The 23,293-nt window shown below is 44.5% G+C and overlaps 1 protein-coding gene across 3 annotated transcripts in view; it reads left to right on the top strand.

Annotated features, from left to right (window-relative positions):
• Positions 1 to 22,992, top strand: part of PLRG1 (pleiotropic regulator 1) — a 104,413-nt gene extending 81,421 nt beyond the window's left edge. For all 3 annotated transcript variants that reach the window (XM_033941078.1, XM_033941068.1, XM_033941086.1), the window contains 3 exons: positions 2,877 to 3,016; positions 21,015 to 21,208; positions 22,739 to 22,992. In XM_033941078.1, the coding sequence (XP_033796969.1) occupies positions 2,877 to 3,016; positions 21,015 to 21,208; positions 22,739 to 22,798 (394 nt within the window). In that variant the 3' untranslated portion in view covers positions 22,799 to 22,992. The remainder of the gene's footprint in view (positions 1 to 2,876; positions 3,017 to 21,014; positions 21,209 to 22,738) is intronic.
• Positions 22,993 to 23,293: the final 301 nt, after the last annotated feature.

Genomic DNA, 23,293 nt, shown 5'->3' with positions numbered 1-23,293 from the left:
TGTAATCTTAGTATTATCAGCCAGACTCTGTAGTTTTTTTAACAACTTTCTTTAATAACTTAAAGTAAAGAATAAACACTCACAATTTGGCAGTCCAACTTTGTTACAGAATCTTCTCACTATCCAAGAAGAAACTGGGAGTGTGCCACACAAACCTTGTGGGGAATAACACTATGCTCCAGATTTAAATACTGAACCTAAGCTATTGTAGGCTACTGGAAATAAAGGGTGAGAATTTGGTGAGAGGACAATGTTAGACCCAAGTTTTCATGTAGCCATGAGGTCTCACGAAATGGATATTGTTCTCTCCCAGAGGCCAAAGAAGGGTGGACTATAGCTCTCTGGTTGCACCCTGGCTCTCTGAGAGAAGCATAGCATTCTAGGGATTTGAATCAACAGAACATACTGATTACACATCTTAGAACAAACACATATACTTGTTTTATACAAGAAACTGACAAACTGCCCTCATGAAATGGGGGCAAAACAAGACATTTTTCCTTTTTTGTCTCTTTCTATCATTTGAGCCTTTTGATTTTGCCACAGCTATTTTCCCTTTGATGTCCCAGAAGCCTGCGAGTAGATTTAGGAAGCTCTCCTGATACACTGGGACCAAGTTCATGACTGATCCTACATGATGTGTAGATAGCTGGGTGGCTGGTGGACGTGAGCAAACAAGATGCTAGGAATTATTAAAAGGATGGTTAACAAGACTAAAGATACTATAATGCGTCTGTATCGCTCCATGGTGCGACCTCACCTGGAGTATTGCGTTCAATTCTGGTCTCCTTATCTCAAAAAAGATATAATGGCACTAGAAAAGGTTAAAAGAACAGCGACCAAAATGATAAAGAGGATGAAACTCCTCATACGAGGAAAGACTAAAAAGGTTAGGGCTCTTCGCCTGGAAAAGAGATGGCTGAGGGGAGATACAATTGAAGTCTACAAAATCCTGAGTGGAGTAGAACGGATACAAGTGGATCGATTTTTCACTCCGTCAAAAATTACAAAGACTAGGGGACATACTTTTAAAACCAATAGGAGGAAATATTTTTTCACTCAGAGAATAGTTAAGCTCTGGAATGCGTTGACAGAGGTTGTGGTAAAAGCGGATAGCGTAGCTGGTTTTAAGAAAGGTTTGGACAAATTCCTGGAGGAAAAGTCTATAATCTGTTAAGACATGGGGGAAGCCTCTGCTTGCCCTGGATCGGTAGTTTGGAATGTTTCTACTCTTTGGGTTTTGGCCAGGTTCTAGTGACCTGGATTGGCCACCGTGAGAACGGGCTACTGGGTTTGATGGACCATTGGTCTGACCCAGTAAGGCTATTCTTATATTCTTATGACATGTGCCTGATGTGCTTGGGGTGTCCTCTTTGTGCTCAAATGCAGAAGAGAACCTAGAAGTCAGTATACATGCATGCATGAGGGCAGGGGGGAGTCTGGTGCAGGGATGGCAGCCCATAGAAAGTGCCACTGCCAGCAAAACTCCAGTGGAGAAATTCTTTGGCTAGTAGGGCTTGGGGGGATCCCCACCAATTCTAGAAGCAGAAGTCCAGAGCCACAATATGAGGCAGCTGGAATCCAAAAATAGGCAGCCAAGCCCCCTCCCTCCAAACATGCCGGTGGCCTACACTGAAGAATATGAGTGGGGAGGCATTTAATGGGGGTTCCAGGAACAGAGAAGCTACTTCTGTTAAGGAAGGTAAGCCAGATATGAGGCACTATGGGAAAGGTTTCAAGAGGTGGGAGAGAGAGTAGTTGGAGCCCAGTGAACCAACATTGGTTATCCAACCCTCTGAACTAACTGAAGATCAGTTAACGGATTCTGTTGTATCTTAGATGTCAGTTGGGGAAACACCATTCCCAATATCATTTCCTGTCCATTTACAAAATGCATTGCTGTAGTCGCAGCATTGTTATGCAGACTGGGAGTTCATGTATTTCCCTACTTGTATGATTGGCTAGTCAAGAGCACATTAAAGGAAGGTGCGCTGGAGTCAATGTAGAGAAATGTGTGGATGTTTGAGCTACTAGGGTTTATTATCAACTACTTCAATGTATAAACACAACAACTCTTCAGCCTACAGTCATATATTCAAAACATCCCAATAAGCTGAAATCCAAGTAAAATGGTGAAGATACTGGAGGAAAAAAGCCTCAGAACCCCATCAGCCACCCAACTATCTACATGCCTAATGATCAATCTCCCACTTCAACAGTCGTCCTAACCCTTTGCTTCTAGGCAGAAGCCCTTGGAGTCACATTCTTGGTGGAAGAGGATATTGCAATGTTTAAATACCTAAGTGGCATAAATGTGCATGAGTCGAGTCTCTTTCATTTGAAAGGAAGCTTGGGAATGAGAGGGCATAGGATGAAGTTAAGAGGTGATAGGCTCAAGAGTAATCTAAGGAAATACTTTTTTTTTCAGAAAGGGTGGTAGATACATGGAACAGTCTCCTGGAAGAGGTGGTGGAGACAGAAACTGTGTCTGAATTCAAGAAAGCATGGGATAGGCATGTGGGATCTCTTGGAGAGAGGAAGGGATAATGGTTGCTGTAGATGGACCAGTTGGCCTTTATCTGCCATCAAGTTTCTATGTTTCTGTGGTGAGCAGGTCCTGGCTACAGGATTACTTCCTGCTTCACCAAGGTGATTCTCTCCTTTAGGAAGACCTGTCTCCTCCAGGGCGGCACAGGGTTTGTTCTTAGTTTAAAATGAAGTTTGCAAGTCATACTTTGTTTTACCTTCACAGAGAATGGGAATGGTATAATCAGGGTTATACACTCAGGAAAAAAAACACTTCAATGTAGCCAAATCTTGTATGTTCAAAAGTCAGAATTGTATTGCTTTCTCTTCTTATTTTATCCTTCATCCAGGTATACATTTGCATCTGGCTCACCTGATAATATTAAACAGTGGAAATTTCCAGATGGAAACTTCATTCAGAACTTGTCAGGTCATAATGCAATAATCAATACTCTGGCTGTGAATTCTGATGGTGTACTTGTATCTGGAGGTAAAGTAAAGAGATGGTTTGTCTGCAGTATTCTTGTATCATTCTTTGTAAACAAACATGTTCATTGCAGGGGTGAGAGGTCCCTCATAAGCCTTGGTGTCTGCAGATATTTGTTGTAATATAAATAAAATTTGGGCGAATATGCCCATAATCAATTAGAAACCAGCTTGAAATTTCCTAGGAGGTTGATTAAGTGAGGAACTTTTAGCTGGTGGATGGGAGTGCTTCATATTTTGGTATAGATAATACTATGCTGTTCGTGTGCTGAACAGTATAGAAGCTGAGGGAAGCTTACAGCTTAATATGGGATGACAGCTTCATGCAGGGCACAGGTTAACAGTGGTGGTGTTCTCTTTTGGAAGCTTTGGATTGCCATTGAACCCTGAACAATATTTATAAATATTGTAAACCTACCCTTTGCAGCAATCTGAGGTGGTTTAGGCATATAGGGTAGCATGTTGTACACTGTCTTGAATGAATTCCTTCAGAAGGCAGGAAATAAATCCTAATAAATTCCATTAGAGATCTGCCTAGGAGTGAGGGTTATTAACTATCATTATCCTAGTACAAGCAGGCAGCATATTCTTACATGTGGATGACATCAACTACAGAGCCAGTGCTAAAGTATACTGTCGCTTTAAACTATTAGTGAAGCACGAATGCCTTCCTGCCCGATGTCAACTTGTGGTACCTTCGTTCTTTTCTGCAGAGCAAAGAAGTTGCGTCTGGACTTTATCCATGTGTGTTGCCTTCCCATCTCATTTTTTCTACAAGATTTTTTCTGTCCTTTGGGTTATTTCCTTTTATTGTTGACTTATAAATAAAGTTGTATAGTTTTCTTTGTTCTTTTTGTCAAATTTTTCGACTTTGAGTTTTCTCTCGGTCATGCCTTGGATGTTGAACTTTGCTTTTTTCATCACTGGTAGCAACCATTGTGTTCTTTGATTTTGCTGCTGAGATGTTTCCTCTGATGTCCAAAACCTTCCAGTGGGTTCAAGAAGGGCTCTTGCTGTAACTTGCCCATCTCATTCACTGACCTGCACAAGTGGTCTTCGTTCACCAGGCGCTACAAAGCCAAGAAGAAACCGATAACGTGGAAGACATGTGGTCGACTTTGAAAGCAACCATACAAGAAGCAACAAACCGCTATGTTAAATCAGTAAGTAAACGGCGTAGGAACAATAAGCCACAGTGGTTTACTGCGGAGATCTCAGACCTGATCAAGGAGAAGAAAAAAGCATTCATCTCATACAAACAATCAGGGAAGCAGGACTCTAGAGCAGACTACCTGACCAAATCAAAAGCTGTCAAAACAGCAGTCAGGGAGGCTAAATTCCACATGGAGGAGTCTCTAGCAAAGAACATCCAGAAGGGAGATAAATCCTTTTTCAGGTATATCAGTGATAGAAGAAAAAACTCAGGCGGGATTGTACGTCTTAGGAATCGAGACGGAGACTATGTGGAAAAGGATTCGGAAAAAGCCCAACTATTAAATGAATACTTCTGCTCAGTCTTCACCCGAGAAGTGCCAGGGCTCGGCCCTCAGCTACAGACAAGGGTTGGCTCAGTTGACCCGTTTAATAACTTTGAGTTTACGCCCAGCAGTGTCTACGGTGAGCTGTCAAAGCTCAAGGTTAACAAAGCAATGGGGCCGGACAACCTGCACCCCAGGGTGCTTAGGGAGCTGAGTGATGTCTTGGCGGAGCCACTGTCCGTGCTCTTCAACCTCTCCCTTAGTACAGGCAGCGTCCCGTTGGACTGGAGGACGGCTAACGTCATTCCACTCCACAAGAAAGGCTCAAAGATGGAGACAGCAAACTACAGACCAGTGAGTCTAACATCGATAGTGAGCAAACTAATGGAAACTCTAATCAAACACCAATTGGATAAGATCCTGGATGAGGAGAATCTACGGGATCCCCGACAACATGGATTTACTAAAGGGAGATCATGCCAATCCAACCTGATCAGCTTCTTTGACTGGGTGACGGGGAAGCTGGATATTGGGGAGTCCCTGGACATCGTGTACCTGGACTTTAGCAAAGCATTCAATAGCGTACCACACCGCAGGTTGCTGAGCAAGATGAGTTCTATAGGATTAGGTGACACATTGACAAAATGGGTTGGAAGCTGGCTTGGAGGTAGGCTCCAAAGGGTGGTGGTGAATGGCACCCCCTCCAAAATGACAGAGGTGATTAATGGAGTACCACAGGGCTCAATCTTGGGCCCAATCCTATTCAACATCTTTATAAGAGACTTGGCAGAAAGGCTTCGGGGTAAAATAACATTATTCACGGATGACGCCAAACTGAGTAATGTAGTGGGCAAATGCTCAACAGACGAAGATTCAATGCCCGACAACATGATGCACGACCTACTCCTACTGGAGCGATGGTCTAGGACATGGCAACTCAACTTCAATGCCAAAAAATGCAAAGTTATGCACCTGGTCAGCCAAAATCCATGCAAGTCTTACACCCTTAATGGAGAGATCCTAGCAAAAACGGTAGCAGAACGAGACTTGGGGGTAATCGTCAGTTAGGACATGAAGTCTGCCAATCAAATGGAGCAGGCTTCGTCCAAGGCAAGACAAATCATGGGCTGCATACGAAGGGGTTTCGTCAGTCGTAAGGCGGAAGTCATTATGCCATTGTATAGATCCATGGTGAGGCCCCACCTGGAATACTGTGTGCAATTCTGGAGGCCGCATTATCGCAAGGATGTGCTGAGACTGGAGTCGGTGCAGAGAATGGCCACCCAGATGGTCTCGGGACTCAAGGATCTTCCATACGAAGAACGGCTTGACAAATTACAGCTATACTCACTCGAGGAGCGCAGAGAGAGGGGAGACATGATCGAGACGTTCAAGTATCTTACGGGCCGCATCGAGGCAGAGGAAGATATCTTCTTTTTCAAGGGTCCCATGACAACAAGAGGGCATCCGTGGAAAATCAGGGGCGGGGAACTACGAGGTGACACCAGGAAATTCTTTTTCACTGAAAGAGTGGTTGATCGCTGGAATAGTCTTCCACTACAGGTGATTGAGGCCAGCAGCGTGCCTGATTTTAAGGCCAAATGGGATCGGCACATGGGATCTATTCACAGGGCAAAGGTAGGGGAGGGACATTAGGGTGGGCAGACTAGATGGGCCGTGGGCCCTTATCTGCCGTCTATTTCTATGTTTCTTTGCCTGGATGCAGATCGCCTCCAGAAGGGTTGTCCTTGACAAAATTTATCTGGCAGATGGGCAAAGCCTTATCAGTCAAGATGGAGTCCGACTCTGAGCTGAGAGTGGAACTTCTGGATGCATTGGACTTTGAGATACCTAAAGACCTCCTGAAGCTACTATTCCACCATTTGCTTAAAGGCACTATGGTAAAAAATTGGGAGACGCTTCTTACTATTCCAATTGCTCCCTGAAAAATTGACTCCTTATACAGAAATCAGTCCTACCCCGGATTTGACAAACCGCAGCTGCAGCACCAGTCTTTGCTAGTTGAGTCTGCGTTCAAGAATTATTCCAGCACACTAGTGTATGCCAGTGTACCACCAGGCAGGAAAGGTGCATATTAGACAAATTTGGAGCTGCCTTTTTCAAAATTCTTTGTTATTCAGTTTCAAACAGCTTCTAAAATGCCTTGCTGGTTTTGAACAATATATTCCATCTGATTGCCTCCCGGAATTCAAGGAAGTTACTCTGTTTCTTCCAAACTAGAAAGTTTGTTTCAAGATCTACTTATGATGCATTTGACGTAACATCTAGAGCATCAGCTATGTCTATAGCCATGAGGAGGCTAGCCTGGTTATGAGACTCTGACCTGAACGTTAATGTTTAAGATCGCTTGGCCAATATTCCTTGTCTTGGTGAGGAGTTATTTGAAGACAAGGTAGAAGAAACAGCACAACATCTGACCTGGCATCAACATCTCTACATCTAAGACTTCCAAGGCCCAGCCTTCTAAGTCTTACCAAAAACAGTCTTATACTTCTTACAAGAGGCATCACCCAATCACCTTGTCATCTTACAAGGCTCCTCCATAAAAGAGGCAAAAGACTCAGCGGCCTCAAAAACCTTAGCCATCTTCTCCACAGAAATTAACAAAGTCTTTTTGACATGCTTCTGGAGAGCATAGCCACAATTTTCTCCTACATTCACCCCCTCCTCCTATATCATCAGCGTTGGATTCTCGTCACAACAGACGCTTGAGTTCTCAAGGTCATACAAGAGGGTTACTCTCTAAGATTTATCAAAATTCCTCCAAACAACCCTCAAAAGAGTCCTCTTTCAATTCTCATCAAACTTCCCTTCTTCAGGAAATCAATATGCTTCTACAACTCAGTATGTTAGAGCCAGTACCCCCTTGCCAGAAAAAAACAGGGGTTTTACTCAAAGTACTTCCTAATTCCAAAGAAGACAGGAGGTCTTCATCTCATTCTCGACCTCCAAGCTCTCAACAAATATTTAGTCAAAGAGAAGTTTTGCATTCTATCACTAGGGACTCTATACTCACTTCTGGACAAAGACGAGTGGCTATGCTCTCTAGTCCTCAAAGAAGCATATACACACATTCCCATATATCCAGAACACAGAAAGTTCCTTCACTTTTGTGTCAGAAATCATCATCTTCAAAACAAGATGCTACCTTTCGGCCTAGCTTCCTCTCCCAGAGTGTTCACCAAGTGGTTAGTAGTAGTAGTGGCCACTCTTCACACTCACCTTACCTGGAGGACAGGCTAATCAAAGCCGAGTCGCCTCAAACAGTCCAGTCAGCTAAATGGGCAACTATAGCTCTTCTGGAACTTCTGGGATTCAAAGTAAATTATCAAAGTCTCATCTTCAAACAACACAGGTATTGGAGTTTATAGGAGCTGTACTCAATACCATCCACTTGTGAGCCTACTTACCCCAGCAGAGACAGGATGACTTTGCTCTTCAAAACATTTCGGCAAGATGAATGATGCATCTTCTGGGACATTGGCATCCACAGTTCATGTGAGCCCCTTTGCTTGTCTCAACCTCGGACCTGCACAATGGAATCTGATGTTGTAGTGGTCTCAAGCCACGGATCCACTATCTAAGCAGATCTCGGTCTCCTCACGTCTTCAAGGGTGGTTATGCCTGGCAAATCTTTCCAGGGATTTGTTCTTTCATATACCATCACATCAGAAAGTACTCAAAACAGATGCCTCCATATATGCATAGGGCACTCATCTTGACGGTCTCCAAACTCAGGGAGTCTTGGTCCGCTCGAGAGGAAACATAGAAACATGACGGCAGATAAAGGCCAAATGGCCCATCTAGTCTGAAGATCTGCAGTAACCATTATCTCTTTCTCTCTCTGAAAGATCCCACATGCGTATCCCAAGCCCTTTTGAATTCAGACACAGTCTCTCTCTCCATCACCTCTTCTGGGAGACTGTTCCATGCATCTACCACCCTTTCCATAAAAAAGTCTTTTCTCTTTTCTCTCTGCAGGAGCACACCAGCACTTTACGGGAGCGATGGAGGACCCAGGATCCCAGAGGTACTTTCCGGTATACTGCACAGAGTGCAATATGTACGACTACCTCCCCTTGGGAAGGCGGGAGTACATTTGCAGTCGGTGTCAGGAACTGGAAAGCCTGAGGATGGAGGTCGGCAGATTGAGGGTCAGGGTCCAGGAACTGGAGGGACTGCGCACCACAGAGGAGACGAGCTGGTCTACCCAGAACACAGACGGAGCAGGCCCCATTGTGGACCAGGTGAAGGGACCTCGAGAGATTCATCGAGGAGGCCTATAGGAAGTGGAGGAACGGGATCAGCAGCAGCACAGACAGATGTCGGCAGACGAGACCCAGGATCCACAAGGCGACACCGGGGAAGGACCTAGCGGAGGAACCACGCAAGAGGAGGAGTCCGCGACTCACCGGGACCCCGAGGGAGAGACACCACGCTACACCGAGGACACGGACCTGAGGCAGAGGAGGTTGCTGAGGAAAGGGAAGTCTGCTATTGTGGTGGGAGACTCGATCTTGAGAGAGGTAGACAGTCACGTAGCTGGAGGAAGGGAGGACCGGCTAGTGACTTGTCTCCCAGGGGCCAAGACACGAGACATCACTGACAGGATTGAGAGGATCCTGGACGGAGCAGAGACAGAGGAGACTGCAGTAATAATCCACGTCGGAACGAATGATGTGAGCCGGAGGAACTTCAGCATGGCCACACTGACTGACCAGTTCAGGGTCCTGGGACGAAAGCTGAGGCGGAGCACACGGAGGATAGCATTCTCTGAGATCCTGCCTGTACCGAGAGCAGATGCAAAGAGGCAGGCAGACCTCCAAGCTGTGAATGCATGGTTGAGGAGATGGTGCCAGGAGGAGGGCTTCCACTTTGTGAGGAACTGGACGTCCTTCTGGGGAAAGAGCAAGCTCTACCGGCGGGACAGCCTGCACCTGAGCACAGCGGGAACTAGACTACTGGCAGCCAATGTGAGGAAGGAGATCGAGAGGGCTTTAAACTGAGGAGAGGGGGAAAGCCGACAGCTGATCTGATGTTGACGCTTCGGACAACAGTATCCAGAACAGATGCTGAACGGGCTGACTGCAGGGAGGAAGCAGAGGGACCGGAAGATCTTAGAATCAGACAGCGAGGGAAACATCAGGTAAAGGGAGCTTGCTGGGAGAAAACTAATGGGCATGGAGACACAGGGAGACTGGGTGGCACGAGGGCGAAAGCCGAGGGTAATATAGAGGTACCACAAGGCGAGGGGGATCAAACAGAGGCTCAAGGGATGATAGCCCAGGAGGGGGCCGGTAGGGCTAGAAAACCCAGAGGAAAAGCGGGTAAGTGGGGTGACGGGGATGTGGGGAAGCTGAAAGCTAAGAGGGTAAAGGCTGAGGGCAAAGCAGAAGCACAGGGAACGGGAAAACAGCCCGAAATCCAAGGGCAAGTGGCCCAGGTAAATGCAGAGGTGGAAGAAAAACGACGGGACCTGCGGTGCTTATATGCAAACGCAAGAAGCCTCATGGCCAAGATGGGTGAACTAGAAGTCGTGGCCAAGGGGGAGGACCTGGATATAATTGGAATTGTAGAAACCTGGTGGACAGAGGAAAATCAATGGGATGTGGCGCTGCCGGGGTACAAACTCTACAGGAGGGACAGGACCCACAAGAAGGAGGGGGGGCATAGCACTATATATAAAGGACTCTATCCACTCGGTCGGGATGGATATGGCAACGAAGGCAGAGGGGCTGGAATCGCTATGGGTCAAATTACCGGGAAACAAGGGTGCGGGCATAAAACTGGGGCTGTACTATCGACCACCTGGTACGCCAGAAGGAGTCGGACATGACTTGGAAGCGGAATTGAGACAGGAATGCAGGACTGGAAGTGTAACAGTGATGGGGGACTTCAACTACCCGGGAATAGACTGGAGTACGGGTCACTCCAACTGCACTAGGGAGACAGGATTTGTAGAAGCTGTGAAGGACTGCTTCATGGAGCAACTAGTCAAAGAACCGACGCGAGGGGGTACTACTCTTGACCTCATCCTAAACGGATTAGGGGGGCCTGCAAGAGGGATAGAAGTGGGAGGACCACTAGGCAACAGTGATCACAACACGATCAGATTCACATTAGAAAGAGAGACACCCATAGTAAGGAGGACCGCAACAACTGCGCTAAACTTCAAGAAAGGGAACTATGTTGCTATGAGGGAAATGGTGGGGAGGAAGCTCAGAAACATCTTTAGGATGGAGACTGTGGGAAGCGCCTGGACCCTATTCAGGGACACCCTGCAGGAAGCACAGAGAATGTACGTCCCCAGTTTCAGGAAAGGCTGCAAGAACAAGCGATCAAAGGACCCGGTTTGGATGTCAACAGAAGTAAAGAGGGCGATAAAGGACAAAAAAGTATCCTTCCAGAGATGGAAAAAGGACCCAACGGAGGAAAATCACCAGGCGCACAGGAAATGCCAAAAGGAATGCCACCGGGAGGTTAGAAAAGCAAAGGGGAAATACGAAGAGGGGCTGGCCAGGGAGGCGAAAAACTTCAAGGCATTCTTCAGTTACGTTAAGGGGAAGCGACCAGCGAGAGAGGAGGTGGGGCCGTTGGACGATGGGGATAGGAAGGAAGTGATTAAAGAGGATAAAGAGGTAGCTGAGAGGTTGAACACGTTCTTCTCGTCGGTTTTCACGAGCGAAGACACATCTAATATACCGGACTCAGAGGAGCTCATGAGTGGGGAACAGGTTGAAAAATTGGAACACAAAGAGGTAAGTAAGGAGGATGTCCTCAAACAGATAGACAGGCTGAAATGCGGCAAATCACCGGGCCCGGACGGGATCCACCCAAGGGTTCTGAAGGAACTAAGGCAAGAAATAGCGGGCACAATCCAGCATGTTTGCAACCTATCCTTGAAAACTGGTGAGGTACCAGAGGACTGGAAATTGGCGAATGTCACACCTATCTTCAAGAAGGGATCGAGGGGTGACCCCGGGAACTACAGGCCGGTGAGCCTGACTTCAATTATAGGGAAGATGGTGGAAGCTATGATCAAGGACGGCATTTGCGAGCACATCGAGAGGAATGGCCTACTGAGAACAAGCCAGCACGGATTCTGTAAGGGAAGGTCGTGCCTAACGAACCTTCTGTACTTCTTTGAGGGAATAAGCAGTCGGGTGGACAATGGGGAACCCATAGACATCATTTACCTCGATTTTCAAAAGGCTTTCGACAAGGTGCCACATGAAAGGCTGCTTAAGAAGCTGTGGAACCATGGGGTGGGAGGGGATGTGCACAGATGGATCAAGCACTGGTTGTCGGGTAGACTGCAGAGGGTCGGAGTAAAGGGTCAATATTCTGACTGGCGGGGAGTCACAAGCGGTGTGCCACAGGGGTCGGTGCTGGGGCCGTTACTCTTTAACATATTTATCAATGACCTGGAAAAGGAGGCAAAGTGCGAGGTTATAAAATTTGCAGACGATACCAAACTGTGCGGCAGAGTTAAGACCAGGGAGGAGTGTGAGGACCTACAAAGGGACCTGGACAAGCTGGAAGACTGGGCAAACAAATGGCAAATGCGCTTTAACGTGGACAAATGCAAGGTCATGCATATAGGGAAAAAGAACCTGTTGTTCAACTACAAATTGAGTGGGGGGTATTGTTGGGAGACAGCAGACTTGAGAGAGACTTGGGTGTGCTAGTGGATGCATCACTGAAGCCATCTGCACAGTGCGCAGCAGCCTCGAAAAAAGCCAACAGGATGCTGGGCATCATAAAGAAGGGCATAACAACCAGAACACGGGAAGTCATCATGCCATTGTATCGAGCAATGGTGCGTCCACATCTGGAATACTGCGTTCAGTATTGGTCGCCGCACCTCAAGAAGGACATGGCGGTACTTGAGAGAGTCCAAAGGAGAGCAACGAAAATGGTAAAAGGGCTGGAACACTGCCCATACGCCGAGAGGTTGGATAGGCTGGGGCTCTTCTCTCTGGAGAAGAGGAGGCTCAGGGGAGATATGATAGAGACCTTCAAGATCATGAGGGACATAGAGAGGGTGGATAGGGACAGATTCTTCAGACTGAAAGGGACAGCGAATACGAGGGGGCATTCGGAGAAACTGAAGGGAGATAGGTTCAAAACAAATGCAAGGAAGTTTTTTTTCACCCAAAGGGTCGTGGGCACTTGGAATGCGCTACCGGAGGAAGTGATCAGGCAGAGTACGGTACAGGGATTCAAACAGGGATTGGACGGATACTGAGGGAGGAGCAGGGATGTAACACAAGTATAGAAAGCTAACCAAGTAATGAGTATAGAAACCAAACCAGGTCGTGCATGTGCAAGACCGGAAGGTTAGGACTTCGATAGGAAGACAGGACTTAAATGAGAAACCAAGGTGGCAAGGGAGCCTCTTCTGGTGATACAGACAGGTCGTGACCAGTTTGGGCCGCCGCGGGAGCAGACTGCCGGGCAGGATGGACCTATGGTCTGACCCGGTGGAGGCACTGCTTATGTTCTTATGTTCTTAATGATGTAATTATAAACTTCCCCCCTTTTACCCTCAAACTCATGTTTGTTTTTATAATTTATCTAATTAATGTTCATATTTTCCCCTCCTACCCCCCTACAAAAATTTTATTTTAACCTTTTTTAGCTTTGTTTTTGTTATTTGTTTTTTTTTAAATCTTTATTCATTTTTCATCTTACAAGTGCATAAATATTAAAACAGTTGAGATTGAATGCATCACTTTAAATTCTATCATTTATAATGATAATATATAAAATTTAATCCCTTCCCTCCCCTCCTTCCAATTTCATATTCAATCAAATATATAATGTAAGTATTCTTTCCTGTTGAACTAAACATTTCATAAAATTCAAATTCCCCCCTCCCATCCCTCATTCATAAATTGTATTTATAAAGTGAAATGGTATTCATTGCAATATTTTGTCAATGGCCCCCATATCTCTTTAAATTTACCATAATTCCCCTTCTGTATAGCTAACGTTCTCTCCATTTTATAAATGTGACATAACGAGTTTGACCAGAAGTTATAATTGAGTCTATTCCAATTTTTCCAATTACTTGTGATCTGTTGTATGGCGACTCCTGTCTTAATCAAAAAAAGCTTATTGTTTTTTGATGAAATTTGGCTCTTTGTTCTCATTGACATACGAAATATCGTATCATATGATAATGCTACGTGATTCTCTAATAAACAATTAATTTGGGAACAAATTGATTTCCAAAAGTCCATGATAAAGGGACAATAGAATAATAAATGATCTAAAGCCCCTGCTTCAAGATTACAATGCCAGCATCTATTAGACTTAGAGCTATCTAACTTTTTAGCTTTGTAAACCGGTCAGGTGCACGCCGATGGTCAGTATATTAAAATTTAATTAAACTTGAAACTTGATCACGAAGACCACACACCATTCTAGTAGCCTTCCTCTGGACCGACTCCATCCTTTTTATATCTTTTTGAAGGTGCGGCCTCAGAATTCTACACAATATTCTAAATGAGGTCTCGCCAGAGTCTTATACAAAGGCAATCAATATCTCCTTTTTCCTACTGGCCATACCTCTCCCTATATAATCCAGCATCCTTCTAGCTTTCGCTGTCACCTTTTCAACCTGTTTGGCCACCTTAAGATCATCACATACAATCACACTCAAGTCCGCTGTTCCGTCATGTACATAAGTTGTTCACCCCCTAAACTGTACCGTTCTTTCGGGTTTTTGCGGCCCAAATGCATGACTTTGCATTTGTTAGCATTAAATTTTAGCTACCAAATTTCAGACCATTCTTCAAGCTTTGCTAGGTCTTTCTTCATGTTATTCACATCATCCGGCGTGTCTACTATTGCAGATTTTGGTATCATCTGCAAAGAGGCAAATCTTACCCGACAACCCTTCAGCAATATCATTTATAAAAATGTTAAAAAGAACAGGCCCAAGAACAGAACCTTGAGACACACCATTGGTAACATCCCTTTCCTTAGAGCGATCTCCATTGATCACTACCCTTTGTCGCCTTCCAGTCAACCATTTCCTGACCTAGCCCGTCACTTTGGGACCCATCCCAAGGGCACTCAGTTTATTTATTAGATGTCTGTGTGGAACATTATCAAAGGCTTTGCTAAAATCTAAATACACCACATCTAGCGCACATCCTCTATCCAATTCACCCAGTCAAAGAAATTGATCAGATTTGTCTGACAAGACCTACCTCTAGTGAATCCATGTTGCCTCCGGTTCTGTAATCACAGGATTACAGAAACTTGACCATTCTCTGTTTTAAAAGTGTTTCCATTAATTTGCTTACCACAGAAGTTAGACTTACCGTCCTGCAATTCCCTACTTCTTCCTTCCACTTTTTTGGAGAGGGACCACATCTGCCCTTCTCCAGTCCTCCGGTACCACACCCGACCCTAGAGACTCATTGAACTTTCCTAAGTTCCTTCAGCACCCTCAGATGTACACCATCCGGCCCCATCGCTTTGTCTACCTTTATTTTAGCTAGCTCCTCACGAACACAACCCTCTGAAATTTGATCAGGGTCTATTACTCCTACATCACTATTCACATTTGTCTTCTGTGGTCCCGCTCCCGGCGCTTCAGCCGTCAACATGGAACAGAAATATTTGTTAAGCAATTCGGCCTTTTCGTTATCAGTTTCTACATATTCCTCCCCTTCACCTTTGAGTCTCACAATGCCACTTTTGCACTTCTTCCTGTCACTGATATATCTAAAAAATGTCTTGTCTCTCCATTTTACCATGTCAGCTATTTTTTCTTCCATTTGCATCTTTGCTTTCCTGACTACACGACCAGCCTCTCTTAACTTTTCCAGGTATTTTTGCCTGTCTTCCTCTTTCTGCAATCTTTAATAGTTTATGAAAGCTAACCTCTTGTTTCTTACCTTCTCAGCTACTACTTTTGAAAACCAAAGCGGCCTTCTTTTCCTCTTACTTTTACTTACTTGCCTTTACAATCACTCCTTTCAGTTTTGCCCACAATTCCACTCCTTCCAGATGTTCCCACCCAAGTCAGTCTGCTTGAACTTTGGGTGATCCACAATGCTCTCAAAACTTTTCAGGATCGTCTTCTCAACCAAGTCCTCCTTGTCAGAATGTACAATCAGGTAACCATGTATTATATCAACAAACAAGGAGGTTTGGGGCTCCTGTGTCAGGAAGCCCTTCACATTTGAAAATGGGCAATCTCACAGTATTTTTCTCAAGGCAGTATATGTGCAAGGAAAGCAAAATGCTTTAGCTGACAGGCTCTCAACATAAGTACAGAAGAGTATAATCCCTCTGCCCCATTAGAAATTATTATAGCTGTTTCCAGGAAATCTACTCAGCAGTGCTACCATTTCAAGTGGACACGCTTTACCACATGTTGTAATTTTCATCACTTGGATCCTACAATGTCTTCTGTTGGACTGCCTTCTACATCTTTCCAACTCTGGCCTTAAAACCACTTCTGTTAGAGTTCACCTCAGTGCTATCAGTGCCTGCCATGATCCTTTCAATAATAAACCTTTATCTATGTATCCAGGTTTATGAAAGGACTTTTGAACTCAAAACCTCCACTCAAACTGCCTCCAGTTGTTTGGGGCCTTAATGTAGTTCTTTCCACCTTCATGAAGCCTCTATATGAATCTCTTGCAACTACTCATCTTAAGTATCTCACTTGGAAAGTAGTCTTAATCTGTGTCACTTCAGCTCAACGAGTAAGTGAACTCCAAGCATTAGTCTGTGACCCAGCTTACATAATTTTTCACCATGACAAGGTGGTCCTACGAACTCATCCTAAGTTTCTTCCAAAAGTAGATACCGAATTTCATCGTAATCAGTATATTGTGCTACCTGTTTTCTTCTCAAAGCCTCATTCTGAAATGGCTCTTCACACACTGGACTGCAAACGGGCCTTAGCTTACTATCTGGAATGAACTAAGTCCCATAGGACTTCTCCTCAACTGTTCATCTCCTATGATCCTAACAGGAGTGCCTGAATCCAAATGGACTATATCTGGATGGTTGGTGGCTTCCATTTCCTTTTGCTTTGCTCAGGGTGGGCTGCCACTTGAGAGATGAGTTACAGCCCACAAGGTCCATGCCATGGCAGCATTTCTATGTTCTACTCCCATTGAGGATATTTGCAGAGCAGCTACTTGGTCCTCAATTCACACATTTACATCTCATTATTGTCTGGAGACCTACTCCAGGCGAAATGGTCGGTTCGGCCAAGCAGTACTACAGAATTAATTTTCTTCTTAAAGGCCAACTCTCAATCCATCCCTTTTCAGTTAAACGAGGGAGTCCTACATGTGAGAATATGCTGCCTTCTTGTCCTAAGATAAAGCACAGTTACTTACCGTAACAGGTGTTATCCGGGGACAGCAGGCTGATATTCTCACATCCCTTCCACCTCCCCTGGTTGGCTTCTTGGTTGTTTACAGAACTGAGGTACCGCAAGCCAATGTAGGGCGGGAAGGCGCATGCGAGGTGCAGGCAGTCTCAAAGCTTCATTAAAGCTTAAAGTGACAGTACACTTTAGGACTGTCCATACCAGGCTGTGTGGATGACATCACCCACATGTGAGAATATCTGCCTGCTGTTTCCAGATAACACCTGTTATGATAAGTAACTGTGCTTTACTGTCAGTGACCTGAGAGCAACATCTCTAACTAGAAAGAGGTAGCAATATTGCACAAGTGTCTGTTACATGAATATACTTGATCCTCAAGACCTACCACCCACCACCACTATGTGAACTTCTCCAAGCCACCTTGCCACCACCACTACCACAAGCACACTGTTCCTTCTAGGCCTTACACTCCCCTACAGATTTGAATGGAGTGGCTGGATGCTAAAGGTTGAGCACAGCAACAACAGCAATCTACACTAGCCCAAGGGTATCTGATGCCTTAGGTGAACTTTCTGCCATGTGCTCTCCACCCCATCACAAGCCCCCCCCCCCTCCAAGTGCAGCTCCAGGCATTAAACTACCCACCTCCTCCTCATAGTTCAGCATCTCCCCTCACTCTCCATCTGTATCTCCTCCTTTTCCCTTTTTCTTACTGGGAGAATTAAGTGCTGGTTTGAGCTTCGAAACAGAGACCTGTGCTCAAATGCTGTCTCATTCCACCACCCCCTCTGACTCAGGACTTCCTCTTAGCAGGTGGAGCAGGATGCAACAGTGCATAATCATGGGCCTGTGCTTCCAGACTCCACAACAACACTGAATTTATTTTCCTCTTTATTTCCAGAAGAGGGTGTGGCAGTGTCAGCAGCAGCTGGTGTGCTGGACTTAACTTAAGTTTGGCTGGGGCCATGGTCCATCCATCTCCAGTGCCTATGGTACTGCATATACATTTATTATTCCATCCAAATGTGCTTGGAGTGGCCTAGTGGTAGAGCTGCTGCCTCAGCACCCTGAGATTGTGGGTAGAGAATGATCCCGGGAAAAGATTCAACACCACCCTGTCTCATCACTGTACGGTCCCCATGAGCTCGGTCTAATCCCGTGAATAGTTATGATTTTATATTGAAATCATTTTATTAAAGTATAAAAGGAAACAAAATTCTATATAATTGTCATTTTATAAATCACATGTAATACAGAACAAGGATCAACAAAACCCCTGTTTCCCCTCTCTCTCACAAATATCCCCTCGACTATCGAGAAAAATGAACAAGCCAAATTACTACAGAATGCTACATAGAAAAATCACTCTAACAGAATACCTCAGTCATACATGGCAGGAATAGTGTTAGGCGAGTGCAACTAGGGCAACTGCCCCCTGGCCAGAGCCCTAAGCTTGCTAGAAGTTGAAGAAGGCACAGCCTATTAGTGGGCTTTGTGGTCCCCAGCTATATCTAATACCAGCTCTGGCAGGATACACATTTCAAATCTGATATATTCTAATCATAAAATAGAAAATAAAATATTTTTTTCTACCTTTTGTTGTCTGGTCATTTTATTTTTCAAATCATGTTGATCTCAGATTCTGGTTTCTGTTTCCTTCTGCCTTTTCTTAACACACTCGCCAGTCTCCTGCCCATTTCACATTTCTTCTTTCTCCTAGCTCACCACCCATCTTCCATCTCTGCGTATGTATTTTTCCCATGCATCACCCTTCTCTGTGTCTCCTTTAATTCCCTTTCTAGTATTTCCCTTGTGTCCATCTCCCTGCCTTCATCATCATCATCATCATCATCATTCTATGTCCTCCATTCCATCCCCTCCCCTTGTGTCCAGCATCACTCATCTATGTCCTTATGCCCCCTCCAAATCCAGCTTCTCCCTTCTGTGCTCCTATTGTTCCTCATGTCTAGCCATCTTTCTTCTGTGTCTGTAAACCCTCCCATGTCTGGCATTGCCCATCTGAGTACATTTACCACCCTCATTCAGTGTTCTCCTTTGTGTCCCTGTTCCTATGCGCTCATCCATGCCCACCATATGCGCTCATCCATGCCCACCATCTCCCCTTTTTTTATATATCTCCCTGTGTCCAGCTTCTTCCCTTATACCAATATGTCTTTCGTTTTCTTCCTCCCTCCGGGTGCTGTGTTCATTATTTTACTTCCTCTTCTTTTATCCCCTTGGTTCAGCATCCTCTCTTTCCCTTCTCTTCTCTTGCCTCCTCTCTGCAGGTCCAACATCTCTTTCCCTTTCCTCCAGCTCAAGTCATCCCCCAACATGGATCCAGCACCTCTTTTCCATCCCTTCCCTCCAGCTGGGTTTAGCACCCTGCAGGTCCAGTCCCTCTGTCCCTTCCATCCCCACCCACACGGGTCCAGCACCTCTTTCCATTCCTTCTAGCTACATTCACCCTTCCTTACAAGGCCAACACCCTCTTTGTCTCTTTTCTCCAGCTCCAGCCCCAATATTCCTTCCACTCAGCCTCCAGACCAGGCCTAGCAGCAGAATCTGCCCCCCTCCCCCCACGAATTGCCATACCTAATGCCTCATTCTCAACTCCCCTCTTGGCTCGCGCCTAGTTTGCCTTTAGTCTCAACCGCCATGGAAACTGGAAGTTACATTGAGGACCTCAGCAGAAGGAAGCCTCAGTTCAGGCCTTTGAAGATTATTCTCCCTAGTGGCTGAGGCTACTAAAGGTAAAATAGGCACGGGCCGAGAGGGAATTTGAGGAAGAAGGTTTATAAATATGATGGCAGATAAAGGCCAAATGGCCCATCTAGTCTGCCCATCTGCAGTAACCATTATCTCTTTCTCTCTCTGAGAAATCCCATGTGCCTATCCCAGGCCCTTTTGAATTCAGACACAGTCTCTGTCTCCATCACTTCTTCCGGGAGACTGTTCCATGCATCTACCACCCTTTCTGTAAAAAAGTATTTCCTTAGATTACTCCTGAGCCTATCACCTCTTAACTTCATCCTATGCCCTCTCATTCCAAAGTTTCCTTTCAAATGAAAGAGACTTGACTCATGCGCATTTACATTATGTAGGTATTTAAATGTCTCTTATCATATCTCCCCTCTCCCGCCTTTCCTCCAAAGTATACAGATTGAGATGTTTAAGTCTGTCCCCATACGCCTTATGATAATAATAATAATAATAATTTTATTTTTATATACCGCAGTACCACAAACAGTTCAAAGCGGTTTAGACTGTACATTTACAGCGAAGATACAATGCGAACTGTACATATTCAGTAAAGGTGTTTATACAGCAAAGAACAGTGTAGGTTTACCATGCAGGAGACTGTACATATACAGCAGAGCTATGTATATAGTGGATGAAGACCACATACCATTTTAGTAGCCTTCTTCTGGACCGACTCCATCCTTTTTTATATCTTTTTGAAGGTGTGGTCTCCAGAATTGTACACAATATTCTAAATGAGGTCTCACCAACGTCTTATACAGGGGCATCAGTTCCTCCTTTATCCTACTGGCCATACCTCTCCCTGAGCAACCTAGCATCCTTCTAGATTTCACCGTCACCTTTTCAACCTGTTTGGCCACCTTAAGATCATCACTCGCATGGGGGTGTGCTGCTGGACTTGTTGAGATGCCAATCCGGGTACAGATTTGTTTGTTTGTTTTTTAACCAGGGTAGCAAGATAGTTTACTGCTCCCATGGGGTGGTAAAAGGCCTTGTTCCCATTTCTGTGGTAGATGGCCAGTTTTGTTCTTTCCCGTCCCTGTGGTTTTATCATGGTTTGCTGTGGGATCAGGTCCCCTTGTCATTCTCTAGTTGTGAGATCGAATTCCAGTGCTGCTCCTTGTGACTCTGGACAGGTCACTTAATCCTCCATTGCCTGGGGTACAAAATAAATCCCTGTTTATATGTAAATCACTTTGAATGTGTAACCACTAAAAGGTGGTATACAAGTCCTATTCCCTTCCACTTATTATTGCTTCTTGTCCTGGATATTTCAGAACTTGGGGAAGATCAGTTTTCATTGTTTTCACTGCCTGTAGCCGCCCAACCCTCAGAGTGGCTCTTAAATATATGTATATTTTTTTTTCTCCTAGCTGATAATGGCACTATGCACCTCTGGGATTGGAGAACAGGATATAATTTCCAGAGAGTTCATGCGGCTGTACAACCTGGTTCTCTAGACAGTGAATCTGGAATATTTTCTTGTACATTTGACCAGTCAGAAAGCAGACTGATCACTGCAGAAGCTGATAAAACCATCAAAGTATACAAAGAAGACGATACTGCGGTATGTAGCTATGTCTCGTATTCAAACCTAAGATGTAAGAAGTATGAACATTGATGTAAAAAAGATTCTTCTGTACCCAACTTAGGGACATCATCAGAGCTGCTGCTGATGCTAGAATACTGAGGCATAGAGAGGAAATATTTCTAACTGCTTATGACCTTTAGATTGAAAATGATTCCCACTAAACAAGCCTTAAGACACATGGTAGTGCTGAAGCTGCCATAGGATGATCTGGGATTAAGTTGCAGGTTCCTTAGGCCACCCAGGCCAGGAATGCTATATACGCTGCATTTCCTATTCCCCCAGGAGAGGGAGTTTGAGTTATCAGATAGTGGTTTCCTACTATCTAACACTTTGGATGCATACATACCAGGAGTTGTAGGCTATAGCTTCTGGCTGAGGACATTTGGTGTAATGATTTGGCTAGATGGGAAGGGGGAAGGTTTAAACGGGGGAAATACAAAATGTCCAGTAGAAGAATTAGGTTCTTGGTTCCCTGATATGGAACTTTCCAGTTGATCTAAAAGCCCAAGAGGAGGAAAAATTTGCCATGAACCCCCCCTCCCCTCATCAAAAAAAGTTATTGTGATTAACCCTGAGAAGCAAGGTAATGTACTTTTTGCCGAAGTTTGCTGTTTGAAATGCTGTTTAGGATTGATGGGAATAGTGGAGAAAGAGGGAGGATATGGTGCATATAGATGGAGAGGAGGGGAAGACATGGAAAAATAGACAGATTGAGAAGGAAGCAGAAGAGTGGAAGAAATGTTAAAAGTTAATGTGAAAGATGGATGTAGGGCAGAAAGTGAAGGAGAGAAAAACAGCAAATGGATAAGAAGTTCCTGGAAACAGTTAAGAGCACTGAGAAGGAAGTGCAGCCAGAGACTGGGAAATAATGATTAGAAAATTAAAATCACCTGACGGCAAAGGTAGGAAAATGATTTTATGTCAGTTTTGAGCATTTAAATCTGCTGTCTATTTTTTGCAGTGTTCAAGAAGAAATGCATTTTTTCTATTTCTCTGGTGTTGTGCTGCATGCAGAGTCTGGCATTTTATATATATTAGGACTTTTAATTTGTGGTCCTGTATTTGCATACAGTTTTATCTGTGTTCTGCATTGTGTGACCAAGGCCAGATGTTCTGATAGGAATTAATGTTGAGAAGCACTATTGGCTTCATGGACCCAAGTAGGAAGATACTTAGCTCTCCTTCCCTTTTGTACCTAAAACAGCCCTCACTTAAAAATTAGCAAAGACCACTGTCTTAGAGAGAGGAGGAGATAGTGGATGCTACTGATAGGCAGACTGGATGAGCCATTTGGCTTTTTATCTGCTGTTATGTTTCTGTGTTTCTATATTTATCCATACACATTTGTGTGCATCTGTGTCTGTAGGTAAACATAAAAAGTACTGTACAGTATGATTGGTAATGTAATAGAGCAAGGATAATGCAGATTGTAATTGACAAATGCTGAATGATTTTTAAAAGCACACAGCCTATGGATTCTAAGTTGTTTACTTTTTTCTTATTTAGACTGAAGAGACTCATCCTGTCAGCTGGAAACCAGAAATTGTCAAGAGAAAACGATTTTAAGGACTATTATCTAGATAATTTTAAAAATTTTTGTTTGTATTTGTTGGGGAGTAGGGGGGGGGGGGGTGGAATCTTAATTTGCTTTTACTAAAAGCATATATTCACATCAGGTCATGTAAAGTTGGAGGTCAGCTGAAGCTCCATGCCTTTTATCTTGATGTACAATAAATTCAATCTTTGTGAGATTGGCAGAAGTTTGTGTTATGTGTACTTTTCATCCATTGTAAAGGAAGACATTTACTGCAGAAGATGGCTGGATTTCATTTTCAGTGTTGCCATGTTAATATTTCACTGAAGACAAGTGCTGGAAGAATATTGAAGAGTTGTGTTTTCGTCAGTATTATTGTACAGCTTCCTAAACCCTTCGGCAAAAACCTGTTGGCTTTCTATAAGGCCTCATCTGTGAGAATAATTGAGTTTTTGCTCTTGGTACAGAGCACTATGTTTACTTAACAAAGACAATAACAAAGGCTTAAAAATGAATAGCAAAATAAG

Source organism: Geotrypetes seraphini, chromosome 1 (genome assembly GCF_902459505.1).
Source record: "Geotrypetes seraphini chromosome 1, aGeoSer1.1, whole genome shotgun sequence".
Lineage (NCBI taxonomy): Eukaryota > Metazoa > Chordata > Amphibia > Gymnophiona > Dermophiidae > Geotrypetes > Geotrypetes seraphini.
The sequence above is the reverse complement of the archived record's forward strand: the minus strand, read 5'-3'. Positions and strand labels throughout refer to the sequence as shown.